Source organism: Erpetoichthys calabaricus, chromosome 15 (genome assembly GCF_900747795.2).
Source record: "Erpetoichthys calabaricus chromosome 15, fErpCal1.3, whole genome shotgun sequence".
In the NCBI taxonomy this organism is placed as follows: domain Eukaryota; kingdom Metazoa; phylum Chordata; class Cladistia; order Polypteriformes; family Polypteridae; genus Erpetoichthys; species Erpetoichthys calabaricus.
In genome coordinates, this window is record NC_041408.2 from 95,374,851 (window position 1) to 95,395,240 (window position 20,390).

At 52.4% G+C, this 20,390-nt stretch overlaps 1 protein-coding gene across 1 annotated transcript in view; it reads right to left on the reverse strand.

Annotated features, from left to right (window-relative positions):
- The window catches only part of LOC114665777 (CUB and sushi domain-containing protein 1-like), a 299,098-nt gene that overhangs the window by 123,302 nt on the left and 155,406 nt on the right, over positions 1-20,390 (reverse strand). Inside the window, exons 11-14 of the mRNA XM_051919387.1 lie at positions 10,409-10,512; positions 9,631-9,743; positions 2,305-2,487; positions 20-346 (exon numbers count right to left, since the gene is read on the reverse strand). Coding sequence (XP_051775347.1) covers positions 20-346; positions 2,305-2,487; positions 9,631-9,743; positions 10,409-10,512 — 727 coding nt within the window. The remainder of the gene's footprint in view (positions 1-19; positions 347-2,304; positions 2,488-9,630; positions 9,744-10,408; positions 10,513-20,390) is intronic.

Here is a 20,390-nt window from a genome sequence, read left to right on the forward strand (position 1 = left end):
GAGATGCCTGTTGACTCACTCGTGTAGGTGATGTTGAATCCTCTTCCCGTGTTCGAGTGGTCAGACTGGAACTCCAGGCGCACGATGTGGCCGTTGCTTGCCAGCTGCGAGGGGACGTCTTTGCCCGAAAATGTCCCAAACGTGGTGGCCTCTGAAGCACCGTCGTCTTTGACCGTTAGGTAGTCAAACTGCGGCTCCACGTCAAAGTCGCTGAATATGAGGTGAATCCTGCTGCCGGGCTCGGCGATGATGAGCCACACGCAGTTCATGTTGTTCCCGTACTCCTCCGGGTAGTTGGGTGACAGGATGATCCCCGACGACGCCGTGAAGTTGAAGAAACAGGAAACTGCAAGAGAGAAGGGAAGAGAAGAAGATGTCAGGACCTCGGTGGTCTGTCTTTACACAGCCTTAAGCCACCGAGCTCGAGGCGGGACACGCGGTGACATGGCCGTCTCCAGGCCATTAAGGATGGTGGCCAGCTGTCACTCTTTTGAACCCTTCTGACTTGTCACCTCTCGCCGGGCCCTTTAGGCCAGTGGCCTTCAAGCACAGTCAGGTAGTTGGCCATCTTGATGAAGGTGTCCATAATGCACATGGACTGAGCAGCGGTCAGGAGTGGCCCCTCGGACTTAGGGGACATCGTTTTTTACATTTCGCTTTCTTTTATCGCCTGTCTGTTACGGTCAGCAGTTTTTGTGTTTCTCTGACGTTTCTGCGTCTGTTGTGGGATTTCGGCCCTCAGGGACTCGAGCACACTGAGTGACTCTACGGGTGACATTTTCTGGCTCTGTTCCTGTGACGTGGTGTTAGGGGGTGTGGTTTTCAGGGTGGTCAGAGTTCAAAGGTCATGTCTGGTGGGTGGGGGATGTGACACTAGCATTGGAGGTGTGGCCAAGTCACATGTGACATGTGACATCATCGGTGTTATGGGCTGCCCGAGATTGCGGATCATTTGTGTCCAGAGACCAATGTGACCCTCGCCGCCCCCCTGACCACCATTCCTCTCCTTCTTTCTGCCTTTTCCTTGACCCTGTGACCTGCCATCAACTGATCTCTTGGCAGAGCAAGATGGTTAAGCGTGGCACAGACGTGGCGTCACCAGGCCGGAGGTCTTCCGTGGGAGTGACGACAGGGGGCTGAGTGTCAAATCAGAGAGGAGCGGATGCCCACCGGAGCAAATCAAACAAGCAGCGCAATCAAAGCCAAATGTGAGATAATAAAGTGCGGCACCTTGGATGGCTGCCGTGCCACCGTCACGCGTCGGGCAGCACCCAGAGTTTCGTCCCCAGCTCTCGTCAAGTGCTCTCGTGTTCCGTTGCATTCCTGAAGATCAAGTGTCATATAAAAGACGGACGTCACACTGTGTGTACTGAGGACCAGCTGACCTCATCACAGTGCCCCCCACCCCGTCCCTCACCTGGTCCCGTCCCGTGTGTCAGGGGGGCCGCTGGACGCTTCAGTGGTCATCCTGTTGTGGGTTTGGCCTTCCTCTCGATAGACAAGCTCAATCGTCTTCTAGGTGCCCCACCAGACAGGATGATCCGAGGACCCCATGGAACCATCCAATCGGTGGTGTGCACAAAGGGGGGCTTCATCAGTGAGAGTGTAAGACCCCCACTTACTGGGAATTCCTCGTTCATGGAGGACAATTCAAGCCCTGGTCGCCAGTTCAGCGGCTGAGCCACGCCTCTCGGTGCCAGACTGGCACACGTTGGTCCATTCGGTGTGGCGCACGTCTGGACCCCCTTGTGCTCATCTCGTGTTCATCCAATGACTTGTCACAATTCTGTGTTTACCGCCCGTGAGTCGCGGTTCGGTGGCGAGAAGTGAGTTACACTTTTATATTATTGGATAAGCGATTCCATGGAAACGAAGTCCACCGAGAGCGACGGTTCGCTGGTCCTGCTGACGTCTGTCTTTGCTTTCTAATCGCTTGTGTGTTCACTCGTTTAATGTCGACTCTCTCGCTCACTCTCTCTCTCGCTCTACTTGTACTTCTGATTCTGTGCCCTACCGCTGGGGGCGGGGCCACGTGACGTGCCGCTCTAGCCCCGCCCACTGCGCCCCGCCCACCACCAGATGGCGCCAGGACCGACATTGGCTGCTATTCAGATTTTCGTCTCATTTTCTCCTCGTATTTTATTTTATTTTATTTGATTTGAATTCTTGGACTGTGGTGAAAATTCCCACAATACACCAAATTTAGAAGGTGCCAACGCCTGAGGCCCAACCATGGTGAGCTGCCCCCGAGACCCTCGGCTCGCCTGATCGCTGCCCACCCACACCGACGGCTCAGGCTCTTACAGACACAGCTGGGCTTGTTTCCGGACCACTGGTTGTTCTGCTGGCATGTGATCGACTTTTCTCCCACCACCTCAAAAGCAGCCTGGCACTCAAATGTCAGGACGTCTCCGTGTAGAAAACTGTTGCCTGTGCGTTTGCCATAGGCGGGCACTCCGGGGTCTCCACAGCCGCCGCGCTCGATCTCTGGAAACAAAGAGAGAAAAAAACAAAATCAAAAAGTCAGACCAGCGTCGAGGATCATCAGCACAGATGGGGGGCTCCAAAAAGGTAAGCAATGCCACCCCAAGCAGAGAGGGGGCGCTCTCACTAATGCCATCTCCTTTAACATCCACAGCTCAGATGCTTGCCAGCCAGACAACCCCTTCTGGGCATGAAAGCCCCTGGAAGTCCATCTGAGGATGGACAGACAGACCCTCGAGTTTGCCCCTTTGTCCCTTCATCTTCATTAAACGGGCTTCTCTGGGTGGCACCCCAAACCTTTTCATGTTCCATGCATCATCGTTACAGATTTCAAGGACTCTAAAAGGACACATGAAGAGTGATGACCACCTTCAACATGGGAAGGGCGCTATATACATGAAATCTGTGACTTTAGTGAGGGTCTCTCACCATCAGCCCACAGCCAAAAGCCCCCCAAAATGTACAACAGAAAAGGGCCGAGACTCAGAGCTGTGCCAGTGCCAGAGGAGAAGCCATCTGAGCAGCGCGATGGCCTCCACGGGGTCTGACCCGGACCCCCCCATCGTCTCGTGTTTCCTTTCATTGGATTCACACGCAAGTCTCTCGCTGACTCACAGGCGCTGAGCACACGGAGGTGTCTGTCAACTGGCACTTCAAGTACCACCTGCCCCCTTAAAATGATGGACACGCCCGCTCACTCCGTCCTTAATGCCAACAGCGCAAAGCTGCAGGAGAGGCAAGTGGGCTCAGGGCGATGTGAGGAGAGACGGAGATGAACCTGTCACACAACTCGGCCAGGGACAATGTGACAAAGTAAGAAGGGGCGGGCAAAGGGGCCTGGCAGGAGGTGGGCTGAGCAAACACCGCGAGAAGAACACAGCAAGCAGCACACTTGGGCACAAACAGAGCTGGCCATTATGGGGGGGGGGGGTCCAGGAAATGTGAAAGGCACTATATGATAGATAGATAGATAGATAGATAGATAGATAGATAGATAGATAGATCATCAAACAAACACGGAGCCCCTTGGAGGTCCCAGCAGTGGTGCCCGTCTTTCCTGAAGGTGCCCACGGTGTTTGTGGTGACCCGCTCAGGTTGTTTCCTGTTCCTTTTTACATGCAGGAGTCAAAAACAATGAAAGGACGCTTATTTCGTTCCTGGGGGGTACAGGATAGCGGCGCCTCCCCCTGGCTGCCTCAGTTTGACTCGCTGCAAGGCACTCTGGGAGTTGAAGTTCTGTCAGGCAGCCCTGTTGAGGACCTCTGGTGCTGCTGGGAGAGGCGGCCATAGAATTTCTGGAAGTTTCTCGTTTCCCTGACGTGTCGAATGCTTCGGTGGGCACAGACTGCCATAGATGTTTGATCGTCACCAGCACCCCAGAAAGTCTGTGACTCCAACTTTCAACACAGTCGAGTGTTTTTGAAATGTCACTGGGAGGAGCACTTCTTGTCACCGTGCTGTACCCAGTAAGGTAGCTTGTCACCGTGATGTTGTCAAAGACGTGCCTGGCACAGTGGGCTCCACACATAAAGCATGAAGAAGAGAGTAATGACATTTTACAGAAGGTACCTGTAACGAAAATTGGAACTAAACGGCCTTTGTCTGCTTTGTGATGCAAAAGGACAAGTGAGACACGGGCGTTGATTTGCGCAGAGCGAGGACCGAGTTGGATGTGCGGTGGTCTTTGTCAGGTCTCATCAGTGGAAGCGGCAGCATCAATTTTAAATCAATTTGAATTGAAGGAATGTGCGCCAATTAGGGTCACAGGTGGCCTGCACATCTGACAGGCGAGGGGGGTCTGTTACCTGCATTATGGGGGCATGGCAGATTCAATTTATGATGACAGTAAATGTTGGGGGGTACAAGAAGAAGAGAAAACGTGAGATTTGAATACACAACGGGAGGTCTGAAGCTTGAAAGTACCCCCCGTGCTGAAGGGGGGGGCTCAAGTCGAGGAAGGTCCTACCTAAACCATGCAGCACACCTCTGAGCCCTCACTGTGACGGTTGTGTGGGTTTTCGTCTCAACTGGGCTGAGTCAGCACCTCGGAGAGCAACTGAGGAGGACCAACTGAAGGGATTACACCAAGAGGTGACATTATGGAGGGATCTGGTAGGGTGGGCTCTGGCTGTTATGTAAGACTATTGTAATGGGGGTCTTTCTTCAGCTTAGAAGACACACATGAGGCCTCATGTGGACTTCTCTGTGCAGTTCTGGTCTCCACATTGAAAAGCAGCAACAGGTAAAGCAGAGAGGAGACCACCGAGGAGGACCATCTCAACAAGCTCACGGACATTAAGAGTTGACCCCATGAGTTTAGGATGATGGGTCCCAGCTGTTACATGGCATTGATTTGTTGGACAAGAACACAAAGACATTTTTGGATGTTTGCTAAACTTAACTCAAGTGTTAGGGACACATGTGGACAGGAAGTGGACAAGAAGTGGACAGGAGGACTTCAGGGACCTTCAGAACTCGACTTGATATAATTTTGGACAAATTAGGTGGGCAGGTTTGTAGAGCTTGCTGGGCTCTCACACACACTCATACATTCACCATCTCTTGCCCTACATGTACCCTCAGCCCCTTTCCTCGCTGTCCATGCCACTGTGCCCCAGTCAAGTGTGCCCCCTAAAGTCTGCTTCATCATTTTGGGGGTCCCTTAAGTCTGCTTTTATACTTCCTGTCCCTGAAGTTGACTCTCAGCGTTCCTCCTACTCCTTTACTTCCCCTCGTGTATCTCGCACTCTCACTTCCTCGTTTGGTTTTATCATTCAAGCCAAACTGACCAATCAGAATGCTTGAAGGACTTGGACACACCCACGGACCCCAGGGTTTGATGCCATCCTTGATTTACATGAAATCTAAATCTACAATACGTTGCCATTATAATCGACTGCATGGTATCCTTTCCTCTCCGTGGTTCAAGGACTGGGGTCCTCCGGTGCCAGTGGTCACTCTGTGATGGCCATCTGTCTCATCCTGAGTGACCACCAAGGAGCCACTCTGTAAGAGAAACTTCATGATGTCCCCCTGCTGCCTGGTGACCCTCATCAGGCCCACCCTGTCCGGTCACAGTGGCCCTATGAATGTCCTCTCCATGCCCACCATTTAAGATGGTGGAATTCCTACCCAGGGTGCCCACCTAGCCAGTCAGTGTCCAGATGCACTGCCACACAGTACCCATCACCTCAGCCTTTTTCAATTTCTAGATGCCAGTGTGCCCTTTCTCTAATTTGCCCACCTGTCTTCTCATTGGTTGGTTAGGGTCAGCTGGAGTGACCATCACACACACACACACACACACACACACACACACACATGTCATATCAATAAGTTTAAATTTCATTTCTTCCGTTCAGGTTCACAGGTGGCTAATGCCCAGTCCACCAGCACCGGGCACAAGACAGGAAGGTGCCAGTCTGTGGTCACCTTGATTAGGTTTTGCTTTGTCCAGTTGGCAGAAATGTGTCAGTGGACTGCTGTCTTCAATAATCCAGAGATGCAAATGTCCACCTTGCCATTGTGGGACATGAGGAGCCAACTTGGCACCCGACGTGGCATCAAGAAGTGTCTGTGATTGGTGTCCCAGTGGTTAAGGCCTCTGCCTCACGGCCCCAGGATGCCAAGTCTCTGCCCGTCATCTTTTCTTCCACATCTCAAAGATGAGCCGATCGGGCTGACTGGACTCCACCTCCCCCCCTGAACCCCCCCCCCCCGACTCCATCAGACCCCAAACAGTGACAAGTGGGCTAAGATCAGGGGGTTTGGGTGGGCGAGGCTTGGTCCCTGCCATCCTACCCAGGGTTTGCCCTGCCAGTGCTGCAACAGAATTGGTAGCCTCAGCTCATGGATGGATGTGTGCGCTGATCCTAATGCCAACGTACAGGGGAGGCAGTGCCCAGGGGGCACAGCTCAGCTCCACTTGATCTTCTTCAGCAAATTCAAGGTGAATTTATGGGAGACAAGTGCATCACGGCCTGCCGCGCTGAATGAGTGTCCGGCCTCCTGGGGGGCCGGCGGCGGACCACCTCAGGGGCCTCTCAGCATCGTTTATGGTGGATTAGCACGAGTGAGTTGTGTGGGCAGAAGTGTGTGGTGGGGGGCGAGGGGGGCAGGCAGAAAATGGCGGCCTATAATAACTGAGTCTATTGGGCTCAGTGCTGCCCCCCACCCCTCGGCCCCCCATGAAGAGGTGTGTGACCTTACAGACCCCGAGATGTGCCGTCACTCAGGGAGGCCTTCAGTGGACCCCAATGCTCCAAGGATATCGATGTTAGGTGGTCTCCCTCGCCGTTCCTTGATGTGTCACAATGTGTGTGCCCTGCACTCGGACCCCCGCGTTTTGTTGTTGAATTCCCACGGCAGGACCCTGGAAGTGCTCAGGTGGGCCTGACCAGAGAGTCTGCTGGCCTCTGCCATTGGACGTGATGACAGACGTCACTCCTCACCGCCCCGGGATGGCGGCGCCGTCCCCCCTTACAAGGCACATCCTGACAAAGTCCCGACGCTTCAGTGACATTTCCGTCTGTGCCACCCTAAGAGGCTTAGCGCCCGGCCTGACAGATTAGCGCGGCGCCCGCTCCCGTGACCGGTGGGGGGAATCGCACATTCAGATGGTGCCTGATCTCGCCTAATCCCCTCTTTTCCCTGCCACTGCTCGCTTGGCGCGGCCCATCTGCTGTAAACAGCGGCATTAGGAGTGCAAATCCCGCGAGTCGCCCAGCGCGCCCTCCTCGTGTTTAGGCTCTCATGCGCAACTCGCAGAACCTTTGCAATTAAATCGCTTCACGCCATCTCCCCGTGGCTGCCGCTCCATTGTAAGGGAATAACTCAGAGGGCAGAGAGGCGGCGGTCCTGGTGGCACAGCGGTTAGTGTGCCTGCCTCACAGCCCCTGGAGTCCGGGTTCAGCCCTCGAAGCCCACCCAGGTGTCTCTGGTGTCACGGAGTCCCTTAAGGGGACACCGGGGTGCTGGCAGCGGGGCTCGAGTATCCACACGCCGTCCATCTCAGTCTGCAGAATGGCAGACCCCAGGAAGGAAGAAGCCCCGCCCTGCCTGTGGCTCCACCCCTTCTGGCTTCAGGCCTTCAGAGATCAAAAACGTCTCAAAATGTCCCAAAAATACAAATATAACACAAAGAAAGAAAATGTCTTATAATATTTAAAGAAAGAATTCAAATCGGGCACAGGAGACGATGGCAGGGGACCCAAGACCACCCAAAGCAAACGCAACGCTGAGCTGCTTGTCCGTCCACTGCCAGGCCTCGGACCCTCGGATGCTTCAGTGTCATTACTGTGCTCGGCTCAAAGCGGAGGACTTGCACTTTTAACAAGGGTCAGACCAGAGGAACAAACAGCAATCACCACGACGATGACGATGACGATGACGATGACAATGACAATGACGTTCAAACAAAGCTGAACTCGTAAGTGGGAGAGTCAAAATACACAAACAGCAGACAGCAGAGAGTCTAAAAGAGAACATCACTCGTGACAGTCTCGATGACAAAGGGACACCACATGTCATGTCCTCAGAGACCACGCCCCTCGGCAACCAGGGGCCTCATCATAGCAATGGGACTCACAAAACGGCAGCACCCAACCAAACAAAATGGTGTCGGGGACACGGCGGTACGATACGTGACAGGTGACCACGCGTGAAAGCCTCAAGTGGCTTCAGAAGACCACAGACATGGCAGAGGCAGCAGCAGAGGATGCTGAATGTGATGGGCACAGGTGCCAGCCTCCAGATGACAGCAGTAACAGTGCAGAGTGACAAGAAGCACCCGGCGAGCGTGCGGGGGGCTCTGGTGCTGCTCCGGTTTAATCCGACTTTAATTACGTTGGCTGCCATCGTAATCCAAGTTCTCACACCGCCGGCGAGCCTGACAGAGGATTTAGTCGGACCCCGATGACGGCTCAAGTCCGCCGCTGCAGACAGATCTGAATGAAGGTGAAGGCAGAGAAAATCAAATAAAGGGAACCTGAAGGGACAAGCAGAGATGGACCCCTCAGCTCGGTCACTGGGGGTCTCACTGGCGTCACCAGACTCGTCTCAGCTCAGCTCTCTTTTCTGATGGTGGGCAGTCCAAAGTCAGTGCAAAGTGACCACCAGACAAAGCGCAGCTTCATCTTTAGCGTCCGGCCCCCCCGACTAAGCCTGTCGCCCCCCTCAGATATTTGACACCCCTTTACATTTGCTGTGTTGCTCTCACTCACTCAGCCATGGCAGCTCCAGAAATACAAGCTGGCACTGCCAAGGGGCAGGCCCATCACTCAAAAAGCTGGACACCTGGTGGAGATGAAGAGTACTGCAGACAGGACAGGAAGCAGCAGGGTCCCACTCCTCGACACCAAGGGGCCGACGTGAACGTCTCGATGGCTTTTATAAAAATGAGACCCCACAGTTAGAAGAGTGAAAGAATCCAGAGCTGGAGCCCCGCCATCTTATATAGTGTCCCCACAGTGAGGTCACTTCTCCAGTCACATGATGGCAACAAAGCTCCTTTACCAACGACAATATGGCCGGGCACACGGAAAGCATCCACAATGGCCGCCCGGAAATCAATCAAACGAGCAAAAGCACAAGAGTCACGGGTTCAAAAGGGCAAGTCGAGTCCACGACAGACACACGATAGGACCCTCAGGCTAGAAACAAAACAGCAAATCATCAGACTGGGGGGACGTCACGGCTGAAAACAAATCTGACGATGTGACTCGTAGGCAGACAGCCAGGACTAAAGGGGACCGTCACCGGACAGAGCGCCAACCAGACATGAGGCACCCGCCTGTGCTGACCTGAAAGGCTCTGAGGAAGGGGTGAAGGTCGTGGTGAAAGGCGCTATATGACAATGGAAAACGTCACCATGGAAGAGTCCAGGATAAAGGGGTAGTGGTGAAAGGCACTATATAAAGGGAGGGTGACGTCATAATCATAATCATAACACATTTGATATATATAGCGCCTTAATACATAACGAGCTAGAAGATACCGAAAGACACAAACACAGACATGAATGAGTGAAAGGGTTAGTTACAGTGCCAGTGGACTGTCCTCTCTATGAGGTCAACAGTAAGATCCCTTTCTGAAAGCTGGATTGGCATAAAAGTCACCACAGGACACCACAGACACGACTCCGCCTACCTTCATATAGCGCCTTGAAGCCCTGAGAGCCGATGCTGTCGTCCGACTGCAGGTGAAGCCACATCTGGTTGCTCATGCTGACGATCAGGTCGGGCACACTTGAGCCCGTCAGTCTGGAGGGTATCAATCAGAGGGCATAGAGTTAGTTGCGTCATCACGGTCACCGTCCATACATCATGTTTGTCATTGGCTGTCTGAATATTTCACACAGATGACAATCACAAAGCACAAGAGCTTTCAGTCTGGCCTGTCACATAAGGCAGGTGACACTGCTGTCCTTATTGAGACTGTTCCCATGGCTCCTTCCGCCATCTTGGTGTAATCTCTCCTGCTTGAACCCCTTGGGGGGTCTCTGGTGGGGTTTAGGAGGGTGTGAGGAATTCAAGTGACCCTCAGGTGAGCCCAAGCAGAGCCAACAGGGACAAGGCCTGAGACTGGGTGACGGGGTGACAGGGGTGGGGCCCACAGGTCAGTCACGCCATTGCTGGACACCTCTCATGTTTCAGTCAGTAGGACCCCCAAGGGTTCGCTGTGTGGGCACTGTGCCTGCTCACTGAATGTCACATTCATTTGAAGAGCCTGGCACACCACAGGCCTCGGGCATGTCCAAAATGCCAGGGACACAGAGAGAACGCTGGGGGCAAATGGACATCACTGAAGGAAATGGCATCAAGTGCTTAGGAGACACCAAGAGGGGGACAAATTGTGGGTTGGGAGTGACGACAGCAGTCACAGAGGCAGTGGTGGTCCAGTAGGGGGCACAGCAGGCTCTACTTACACATACAGCACCGTCCGGGCATCGCCGATCTTCCCTCCATCTCCCACCGTCAGCGTGTCGTACCCTCGCTCGAGATCAAACTCCTCAAAGGCCAGCTTGATGACCTGCGAAAGGAGAAAAACAGTCAGGAAGAAAGACCCCCAGGGACAAGCTGCTCTGTCGGATCCTCATCTCCTCAGGAAACGTCTGCACCACTAAGTGGACCAAAGACCCTCGTCAGAGCAAAGCTCAATGGAGACCCTAAAGTGACGCCACAACCAAGAAGCAAAACTGGACAGAAGGTGTGGCCATTTGTCTGCAACATCCAGAGCTGAACCTTCAAGAGGGACACTGCTGAGCGGAAGGGTGACAGGGTGACAGACGAGGCGGGCCCCCGGTGAGCCAATCAGCATCCACGCTGCATCTGGATGGGCCAGTGGGAGGGCAAGGATCTCGAAATGAGCTGAGTGGGGACACACGTGTGTGAGGCTGAAGTGTATAGCGCCTTTCACATCTGCAAATGATAAATACAGTTGATTGTACACAGAATATAATATGCGGTAGACAGGGTGCTACAAGTGTCTATTATGGGATGCCATTCTCTTCTCTCTACCTTCTATATAGCGCCTTTCACTCCCATCTTCGAACACCAAAGGCTGGAAGCCTCTGGAAAGGCCTAAAAGCCTTAAAGTCCCAATTAGGAAGGACGTCAGCCGCGGACCCCCAGCCACGTGACATCTGTAATAAGAACAAAATTCCCAAAAGACACCAAAAATGCTCCGAATTGTTTGAAACCTCAAAAGTGTCACCAACCTTCAAAAGAGCAGCAGATAACAGAGACCCCGATGTCACATTCAAGCCACAGAACTCGAGCAGAGCAAGCAGGGTGGGAGCCAAGGTGTCACTTGCTGCACCTTCATCGTTGGGCCCCCTCAAAGTGACACAAGTCTTGATTGCTTATTTGGTGGCCATTTGATGTTGCGGGGGTCCTGGCACTGAAGTGAAGTCATCTGCCGACGCACCACAGCTGGGGGGTCCCAACTTTGCATAACAAGCAGCTGGCACTGGAGCACCACGGAGAAGTCGGTGGTCTCACCTTAACCCCCAGCATGCTGCTGACTTTGCCCGTCACTGAGCGCCTGCTGATCTTCTCGTCCAAAATGACATGAAAATGAGCCGAGTTCCTCAAAGGATCAGAGAGTGAGGGGCCGGGAGCCGAGCGGAGGATCGTCAAACTGTCACTGGTGATTAGAATGTGAAATGGACAGGCGGTGACTTCTCGACGGTGACACCACAATACGGCGTCCCCGCCGCTGCCTTCGTTTTCACAGCCAGTAATGACGGCAGATGAAGTGCGCCAAGGGGCTCATCACTGCGGTGACACGAGACGGGCACACATCAGCCTGACGGATGTCTCCAGATTGTCTGTGCCACCCTGCAGGCCTCAAACGGTAACTGACTACTTGTGTTTAGGCAAATCGGGGGAGAGTCACGATGACGGCGTGGACATGTCGAAATGGGGGAACGCTGATAGGGGGGACACAGAAGGACGTGAAGCCAAGAGATGGGGGCACCCGCCTTTCAAAGTGGGCAGAATTAAAACAAATGTAAAATCACAACAAACGGCGAGAGGACAACGCGAGGACAGCAAAGGGACAGCAGTGGGGACTTCACCGCCATAAAGGAGGGGATGGTAAACGTGCTGTCTGTCCAGCAGGGGGCAGCAGAGGCCGAGGCAGACGCCCAACTAGGAGGAATGGCAGAAAATGGAGAAGCAGCCCAGTGGTCACAAAGGACCAGGCCAGCAGACGTGTGGACAATGGAACTGGACGGAAACAAATGTGAGACCAGAACACACAATGGGGGTCCACCCCTTGTGAGAGGAGCCTGCTGGTCATAGTGGACAGGTCATTATCTCCATCCAGACAGTGGACAACAGCGGTCAAGAAGAGTACAAGAATGTCAGGCGTGGAGGTCAAGTTAAGGGGGCCAAGCCCGAGTTCTCTAACACCTGGGGGTCCGGTGTTCAGGTCCACAAAGCAGAACAAGAGAGAGTCGAGAGGAGAGCAACTAGGATGAGATCAGCACCACGGAGAGCAACCAAGAAGGTAAGACTGAAGGAGCTTAAGGGGGCACAGGAGTGACAATGGGGAGGGGGACGGCGGACCTCTGCTGTCATCGTGACAGTGGGACAGAAGGATGTCGGGGGGGGCAGTGCCCCCATGACGTGAAGAGTACAAGCCATGTAGCTCAGTAGTGAAGTCACACATGGAGTCCATGGCTGGTCTTGGCCTCCATCATGGGTGACCACACTGGTGTCCAGTTTCCTCCAAAGACATGTAGATTGGCTGGACTGGCCCATGTGTGTGTGTGTGCCCTTTGAGGACTGGCCTCAAGGGGCACCAGTAGAACATGCAGAGTCCACACCAGCAGGCCAGCACCCCCCCCCCCCCCATCAGCCCTGTCACCAAGTGACTGGAGTCACGAGATGTCACACACACACCACACTTCAGGTCCCCAAACCTGTGCCCGATTTCATCAGCTCTCCTTAAGTACCGCAGACAATTGAGAACGGGGGTCTGGCTCATCCCCCTCTGCTGCCACCAAGCCAGCTGACTACATGGTGTCATCGTGAGTTTCACTTGTCACTCTGTGAGATTGTGATGAGGCCTAATGTCATTGTCCCCTTCGTGACATGCCTGCCAAAGTGTGTTAGCCCACCTAGAGTCCAGGACACAATTCAGCGGGTGGGTGACGTGTGGTTACCAATAACATGGTGGTCCTTGCTGGGCTCTGGAGACCCCACTGGTGAGGCTCACACAGTGACAGGCAAACCATTGAGGGGAGCCAAAGGGTCAGCTGAGTGAAGACCCTTCAAGTGTGCAGTCAGAGCTGCAGGGCCATGGACTGGACCTTCACGAGCCTCTGCTACAGAAATGTCACCAAGGAGCCACAACGTCATAATAAAGCGACCTCCGATTTCAGCTAATAATGGAGACTGGCACCAGCGCTCCTTCCTACAGAAGGGCACCCCAGCTGGGCCACTGCCATGAGACCCTTCTAAAAGTATTGGTGGCAGCAGAAGGTCCAGATGAGCACCAAAGGCTGTACCCGCTAAGCCTATGCCCACTGTGACTCATTAGGCTGGTCACTCTGGCAGGAATGTCACCCCTCCATTTTCTAACGCTGCTATCACCATGAGCATCGGGCACAAGGCAGGAGGAACAGCTGGACAAGGTGCCAGTCCACCACAGGGTGAGCACACACACATCTAGTCTGGACAATTTAACATCTGGAGGAAACCCACGGCATGCCAAGGGGACCCACCCGGGACATGGACCCCCGACCTCCTTGTTGTTACGGGCGCTCGATGAATTGCGCGCTTGTCGTGTGTCACCGCGTGGCGCGTGCCCTGGGGTACAAGTCACAAAGCGCCTCTCGTCTGTCCCACCGCGTCTCCAGCCCGAAGTCGCCGAGGTCCGACAGCCCGGGTGACTCCGGTAAAGTGACATTTTACTGAGGACGCAGTGGCTGCGCAGCGACTGGAGCGCCTAACTCGGTGATGTCGCGCGAGTGCACGGCGAGCTTTTTCTTTCACGGCGGGTTGTAAACTGCGACATCAGGTGACATTTACGCGTTTCACGGAGAGCATCGCGCTTCTTAAATTGGGTTACGGAGATTTGAAGTTGCAACTTTCAGGGGAAAAGGCGCGTCGGTGACGGGAGCCGCAGCGCAATTTCCTCCTTTACAGCAATTTCACTCGCACGGAAACCTGAAGGTCCGCCAGGGAAACTCGAGAGGAGTCCAATTTGTTTTAATTGGATTTCGTGATGGAGTTGGGGGGGCTGCAGACGTGCTGTGATCTCCATTTCCGCTCCCTCGTCCCCCATGAAGGTGAAACCCAAATTCGCGATGAGGTCCCCGCTCACCGGAAAGAAGAAGAAGCCGAGCGGCTCGTATGGCGCCCCTCTGTCCGCCTGGCCTGAACCCGCGGTGTCACGGCGGAGCGGCGCGTCGCCCACCTCGAGTTGGCACGACGGCACAAGGCTCGTGTCTGTCTTTTTTTTTTCTCTTTTCTGCTTGATTAATCGGGTTAGGTGGTTAACAACACGCAAAATAACATTTTAAATGTTAATCTGAACATTCGTCTCCTTCACTCATCGCAACACCCACCGCGGACTTCCTGCCTCACACATAACGACGGCGCAGAGCGTCAGACGGGGCGTAATTCGGATTGATTTATGGCGTCAATATGCATTAAACTAATAGAAATGTCACCGGCTACACGGCGGCGGCGCCCCTCCGACCACAAGCGAACAGCTCGGCGGAAAGACCGCGCACGGGCACGCGCATACACACGCCACCTCCTGGCGACATGAAGCGGCGGCCGGGACGTATGGAGTGCACGGGAGCGCGCCAAGGTCACCGGCCACCGGAACCGAAAGTGCAGGGCGACCACGGCGACTACCGGGGCGTCCAGTAATGGTCAAGGAGAAGAGAGGGGCCAAAATCCAGCAGGCGTGCAAGGGCAGGCCATTAAAAGGGGGCTCGGAGGGAAGGGCCAGGAATGGAAGGAAGGACCAAAGCCACCAAAGAAGACGAGAACGGGGAGGAGGAGCTGGGAGGGAAGGAACGAAGGGGACATCTTTGAAGAAGATGAGGAACAGAGAGGAATACAAGCAACGAGCTGGAAATGCATGAGGAAGAATAGACAGATGAAAGGCGCTATATAATAGATAGATAGATAGATAGATAGATAGATAGATAGATAGATAGATAGATAGATAGAGTGAAAGGCGCTATATAATAGATAGATAGATAGATAGATAGATAGATAGATAGATAGATAGAGTGAAAGGCGCTATATAATAGATAGATAGATAGATAGATAGATAGATAGATAGATAGATAGATAGATAGATAGATAGATAGATAGATAGAGTGAAAGGCGCTATATAATAGATAGATAGATAGATAGATAGATAGATAGATAGATAGATAGATAGATAGATAGATAGAGTGAAAGGCGCTATATAATAGATAGATAGATAGATAGATAGATAGATAGATAGATAGATAGATAGATAGATAGATAGAGTGAAAGGCGCTATATAATAGATAGATAGATAGATAGATAGATAGATAGATAGATAGATAGATAGATAGAGTGAAAGGCGCTATATAATAGATAGATAGATAGATAGATAGATAGATAGATAGATAGATAGATAGATAGATAGAGTGAAAGGCGCTATATAATAGATAGATAGATAGATAGATAGATAGATAGATAGATAGATAGATAGATAGATAGATAGATAGATAGAGTGAAAGGCGCTATATAATAGATAGATAGATAGATAGATAGATAGATAGATAGATAGATAGATAGATAGATAGATAGATAGATAGAGTGAAAGGCGCTATATAATAGATAGATAGATAGATAGAAAGATAGATAGATAGATAGATAGATAGATAGAGTGAAAGGCGCTATATAATAGATAGATAGATAGATAGATAGGTAGATAGATAGATAGAGTGAAAGGTGCTATATAATAGATAGATAGATAGATAGATAGATAGATAGATAGATAGATAGATAGATAGATAGATAGATAGAGTGAAAGGCGCTATATAATAGATAGATAGATAGATAGATAGATAGATAGATAGATAGATAGATAGATAGATAGATAGAGTGAAAGGTGCTATATAATAGATAGATAGATAGATAGATAGATAGATAGATAGATAGAGTGAAAGGCGCTATATAATAGATAGATAGATAGATCCTTTAATTCAGATGAATCTTTCATTTTCTTTTAATTTTTTTCCTACCCTTTTACCACAGCGGAGCTCAAGCACAAGTAAACACAGCAGATGAGAGCGCCATGGTGGTGGTGGGCAGAGGAGGCCTGGCATTGGTGCCAGCGTCTGTTGCGACGAGACCTGTGGGCAGACGCCGGACGTGGTCAAGTTGTCCTACAGCCCCGGCGTCTGTTGCTGGCCTGCTCCGCTTCTTCATAATGGATGTCTGGCTCTGTGCCAAGCAGGAGACCCTGGAGTGCCCGACCCAGAGGGGTTTCATGCCCATCTCGATTGACCTCCTTGAGTCACACTGTCTTGTTTTTTTTTTTTTTTTGCTGTCATTTGTGTCTGACACTTTGATAAAAGAGATTTAAAGGATCAGAAGAAACGAACGACAAGAGGGGAGTTGGTGGCGACCTAAACAAGCGACAATGCCATGTGATCCTCAGGCAGGCTGTGGCTGCGCGGGGTCCCCGAAGTTTGCAGCCCCCTGCCAGGAATGTCTAGTTAATGAGGCCCCCATTCCAGCCGACACCCTCTCCCAGTACCCCTCCCCATGAGACTCATTCACGTCTTACGTTAGTAAAGTTTCTGCAACAACCAGACGAGGAGACCGAGAAACAACGCGAGTTCCAACGACCCCTGGGCGTCCGGCATGGGCCTTTGACACAGCAAGGGTGTCACTGGCGCTTCATTCGGTCCCCTCATCTGCTCATTGAACGCGACACCTGTGACACAGCAAGGGCACTGTTTGTGCTCGTGAGACTTCGCGTGTGCCACTCGCCGAGCCGCCATCCACCGCAAACGATGGCTAACCGGATAAATGAAAAGGAAGCGGCGGCGATAAAACACAGCGGGGGCTCAAGTGAGGCGGCAATTGGTCCCCTGAGCACCGAGGACTGTCACCCACTTCCAGCGATCCCTTCAAAGTATTGAGCGGAATTTCATTCTTGGTCGCCTTTTATTTCACAACAATACAAATAGAATTTGCATTTATATGGCACGCTGATAGGCCTGTCACCGCGCGCATCGTGGTGGGGGGAGAGACGAGCCCCCTGCTCGGCGGCAACACTCGCTGCTCGCCATTTTAGGATGTTCGTCTTTTTTATTGTTGCTCCTGCTGTAGAGCGGAAATGCCAGGACACCTCCAGCGAGGGCACAGTGGGCAGGAACAAGGCAGGAGTCATCACTGGACATGGTGCCACGCGGGGCATCACGCGATACGGGCACATCAGCAGAGGAGAGTGCCACGTGGACACTGGGAGTACATGCCAACGCCACACCAGCCTGGGACTGGGCTGGCATTTGAACCTTCCTGGAGCCGTGAAGTGGCAGCGCCAACGATTGGGCCACCATGTGCATAAGAGACGGCTTAAGAAATGAAAGGAACCTCCAGTGTGTGTCTGTATATAAATAAAGGCACTATATAAATATATAAAGACACTATAGAGGTAAAGGCGCTATATAAGTATATAAAGGCACTATATAAGTATATAAAGGCACATATAAGTATATAAAGGCGCTATATAAATATATAAAGACATTATAGAAGTAAAGGCGCTATATAAGTATATAAAGGCACTATATAAATATATAAAGACATTATAGAAGTAAAGGCGCTATATAAGTATATAAAGGCACATATAAGTATATAAAGGCGCTATATAAATATATAAAGACACTATAGAAGTAAAGGCGCTATATAAGTATATAAAGGCGCTATATAAGTATACAAAGGCACATATAAGTATATAAAGGTGCTATATCAGTATATAATGGCACTATAGAGGTAAAGGCGCTATATATGTATACAAAGGCACATATAAGTATATAAAGGCGCTATATCAGTAAACTGCTTATGCACACTCGGCCTGCTAATTCTTCCTTTCTCAGTCAGGCGCTTCATTTCCCACGAGGGTCTCTGCTGCCCATCTGTCCCTGGAGGCGTCAGTGTCTCTTGCAGACCCGTCAGGCTGCAGTACCTGAGTTGGCCTCCAGGTGGCGCTGCAGATGCTCGGTGTTTCGCAATCCCCGACTACTCCGCACGGGCACACAGTCAATCGCTCAAGCCGTCTGCCAAATCCGCTGCAGTTTCTAAGCTGCTTATGCAGTTCGGGGTCTTGGGACGAAGCAGCGGGCAGACTGGCATCGAGCTTAACACAGTTAGCATGTGAAGACACGCGGCCATCGTCCCAGATGACAGCGACATGGCCACAGCATGGCGGAGAAGCGCAGCCCTCGTGGCAGACGACAGCCACACAGCCGCGGCACATCGCGCGCTGACAGATTTCATTTATTTTGCTCCCCATGTAATTTATCTTTGGGCTACATGGAGACAATTGCATTTGTCACTCGCTGTGCAATCACAAAAAGAGACAGTGACAGAGGGACACGGCCAAAGGCGCATCAGGCGAGACACTAAAAAGGGGGACGAGAGCAAAGCATCAGAGTTCTGAGCCCAAGTGGCACGGTGTGCTGCTGATTAAAGGACCCGGTTTCAACTGCCAGCTTGGGGGTCTTCTCATGGAGAATGATGGGCACAGCAGCCCCCTTCCATGCTAGGTGCCATGTAGTACAGTTGGGGTCAGTCTGTACCCACTAGTGGCGCTGCACATTTTACCCTCTGGTCACTTGGTGTCACTACCTTCATTATCAGATGAAGATTCACTGGCCGTCATCTCTTTCTGCTCGCCCTTTGGACGTGGGGTACATTGGCAGGAAGGCCAGCCACTGCCATCTCCTGTGTTGGTAACTGGCACTCATAGTGCTGTGCTTGGTGGTGCCATCTTAAATAAAGAGACACAGCAGGACTTGTGAGGAGGCCACCTCACCAACTCATAATAGAACCTGAGGAGAGGGACACCGGAAAGGGTGACAGGGTGACAGGGTGGGTGTGGGAAGGGCAGCAGACTGAGAAGGACACACTGAGAAATGAAAATGACCACCTTGCTGCTGTGCCACCTACGGACCTGGTAGATCACGGTGACTTTGTTTGACTCCTCCGTGACTTCATGGTCGGCTCACCAGAGGCACATGGGACACAGCGGTCACTCTGAGCCCACCATGTGGACCTGGAGGATCACGACAGCCACCAAGTGCAAAGCACAGCGTCATCACAGCCATTTCATCTGGAAAGTCCCCCTCGGTGACTGACCTCCAACAGCTTTCTCCTTGAGTCCTGTCCCCTGTCACTTTGATGGTGAACTGGCAAGAGTCACATGAGGAGCCAGCGTCGTGTGACATAAGAAGGGCACAGCAGAAAGGGAGCAGAAGGCCTTGAGTTCCGCAAGTCAGGTGGCAAGAAGGGACACAAGTTCAACTGAAAAACGGGCAAAGGACGTGATGAGCACCAGCCAAGTGACAGGAGCGGGGGGGTGCCGGGGAAGTGGGTGTGGTCATGTGCCAGGGGGCGGGGCCACCACAGTCACGTGGGTGTGACCGAGGGTGTGGCCCACTGTCTGTCTGTGTGGCCCCCACAGGACGTCATCCTGTCCTTCTGTTAGGTGACCTGTGGCTCACGGTGTGGACTTGTGGGTGGCGCCCCCTGGTGACTGCTGCCCACTCTGCTCGCCAGCTACTGGTCTCCATTAGTAACTGACACGTGGTGCTGGGGCCTGAGTCAGCGTCATCGAGTGTTAGGCTGGATGCAGCCCGGGAAGGGATGCCAGCTGATGGCAGACAATCACGAGGAGCCTTTGACCGGCTGGCAGGCCGGCTGGCGCTGGCGAAGGTTTCATTTGTGGATTATTTTGCCCACCGTGACTGATTGTTTGTTGTTGTATTTTTCTCGTCTTATTTCAGATCAGGGCATCATGTGGTCAGTCCTATTCATGTCAGGGGGGTCTCTTCTCATCTAATGACCCAGGGGGCCATGTGCCAATGAGGTAAGGTACCACGTTTGTGACCCTTGCTCTTTCTTTTCCACATGCCCTTCATCAGGCCACAGGACAATTACCAAATGATGGAGGGTCCGTTGGAGGCGGAGCAAGTGGGATGTGAGGTGACTCCGTTAGCCACAGAGGACCATCTGTGAGTGGGCGTCAAGACTGGGGGAGCTCAGCAATGCCAGGCAGCAGACCACCTGGAGAGGGCGGCCACTTGAGCCTCCAGAAGACGAGGTCCTGGGTGAGGGTGAAGAATGGCTGCCCGCCACGGGCTTTTGTCAGGGTGGACATTGGCTTTGCCACTCTGT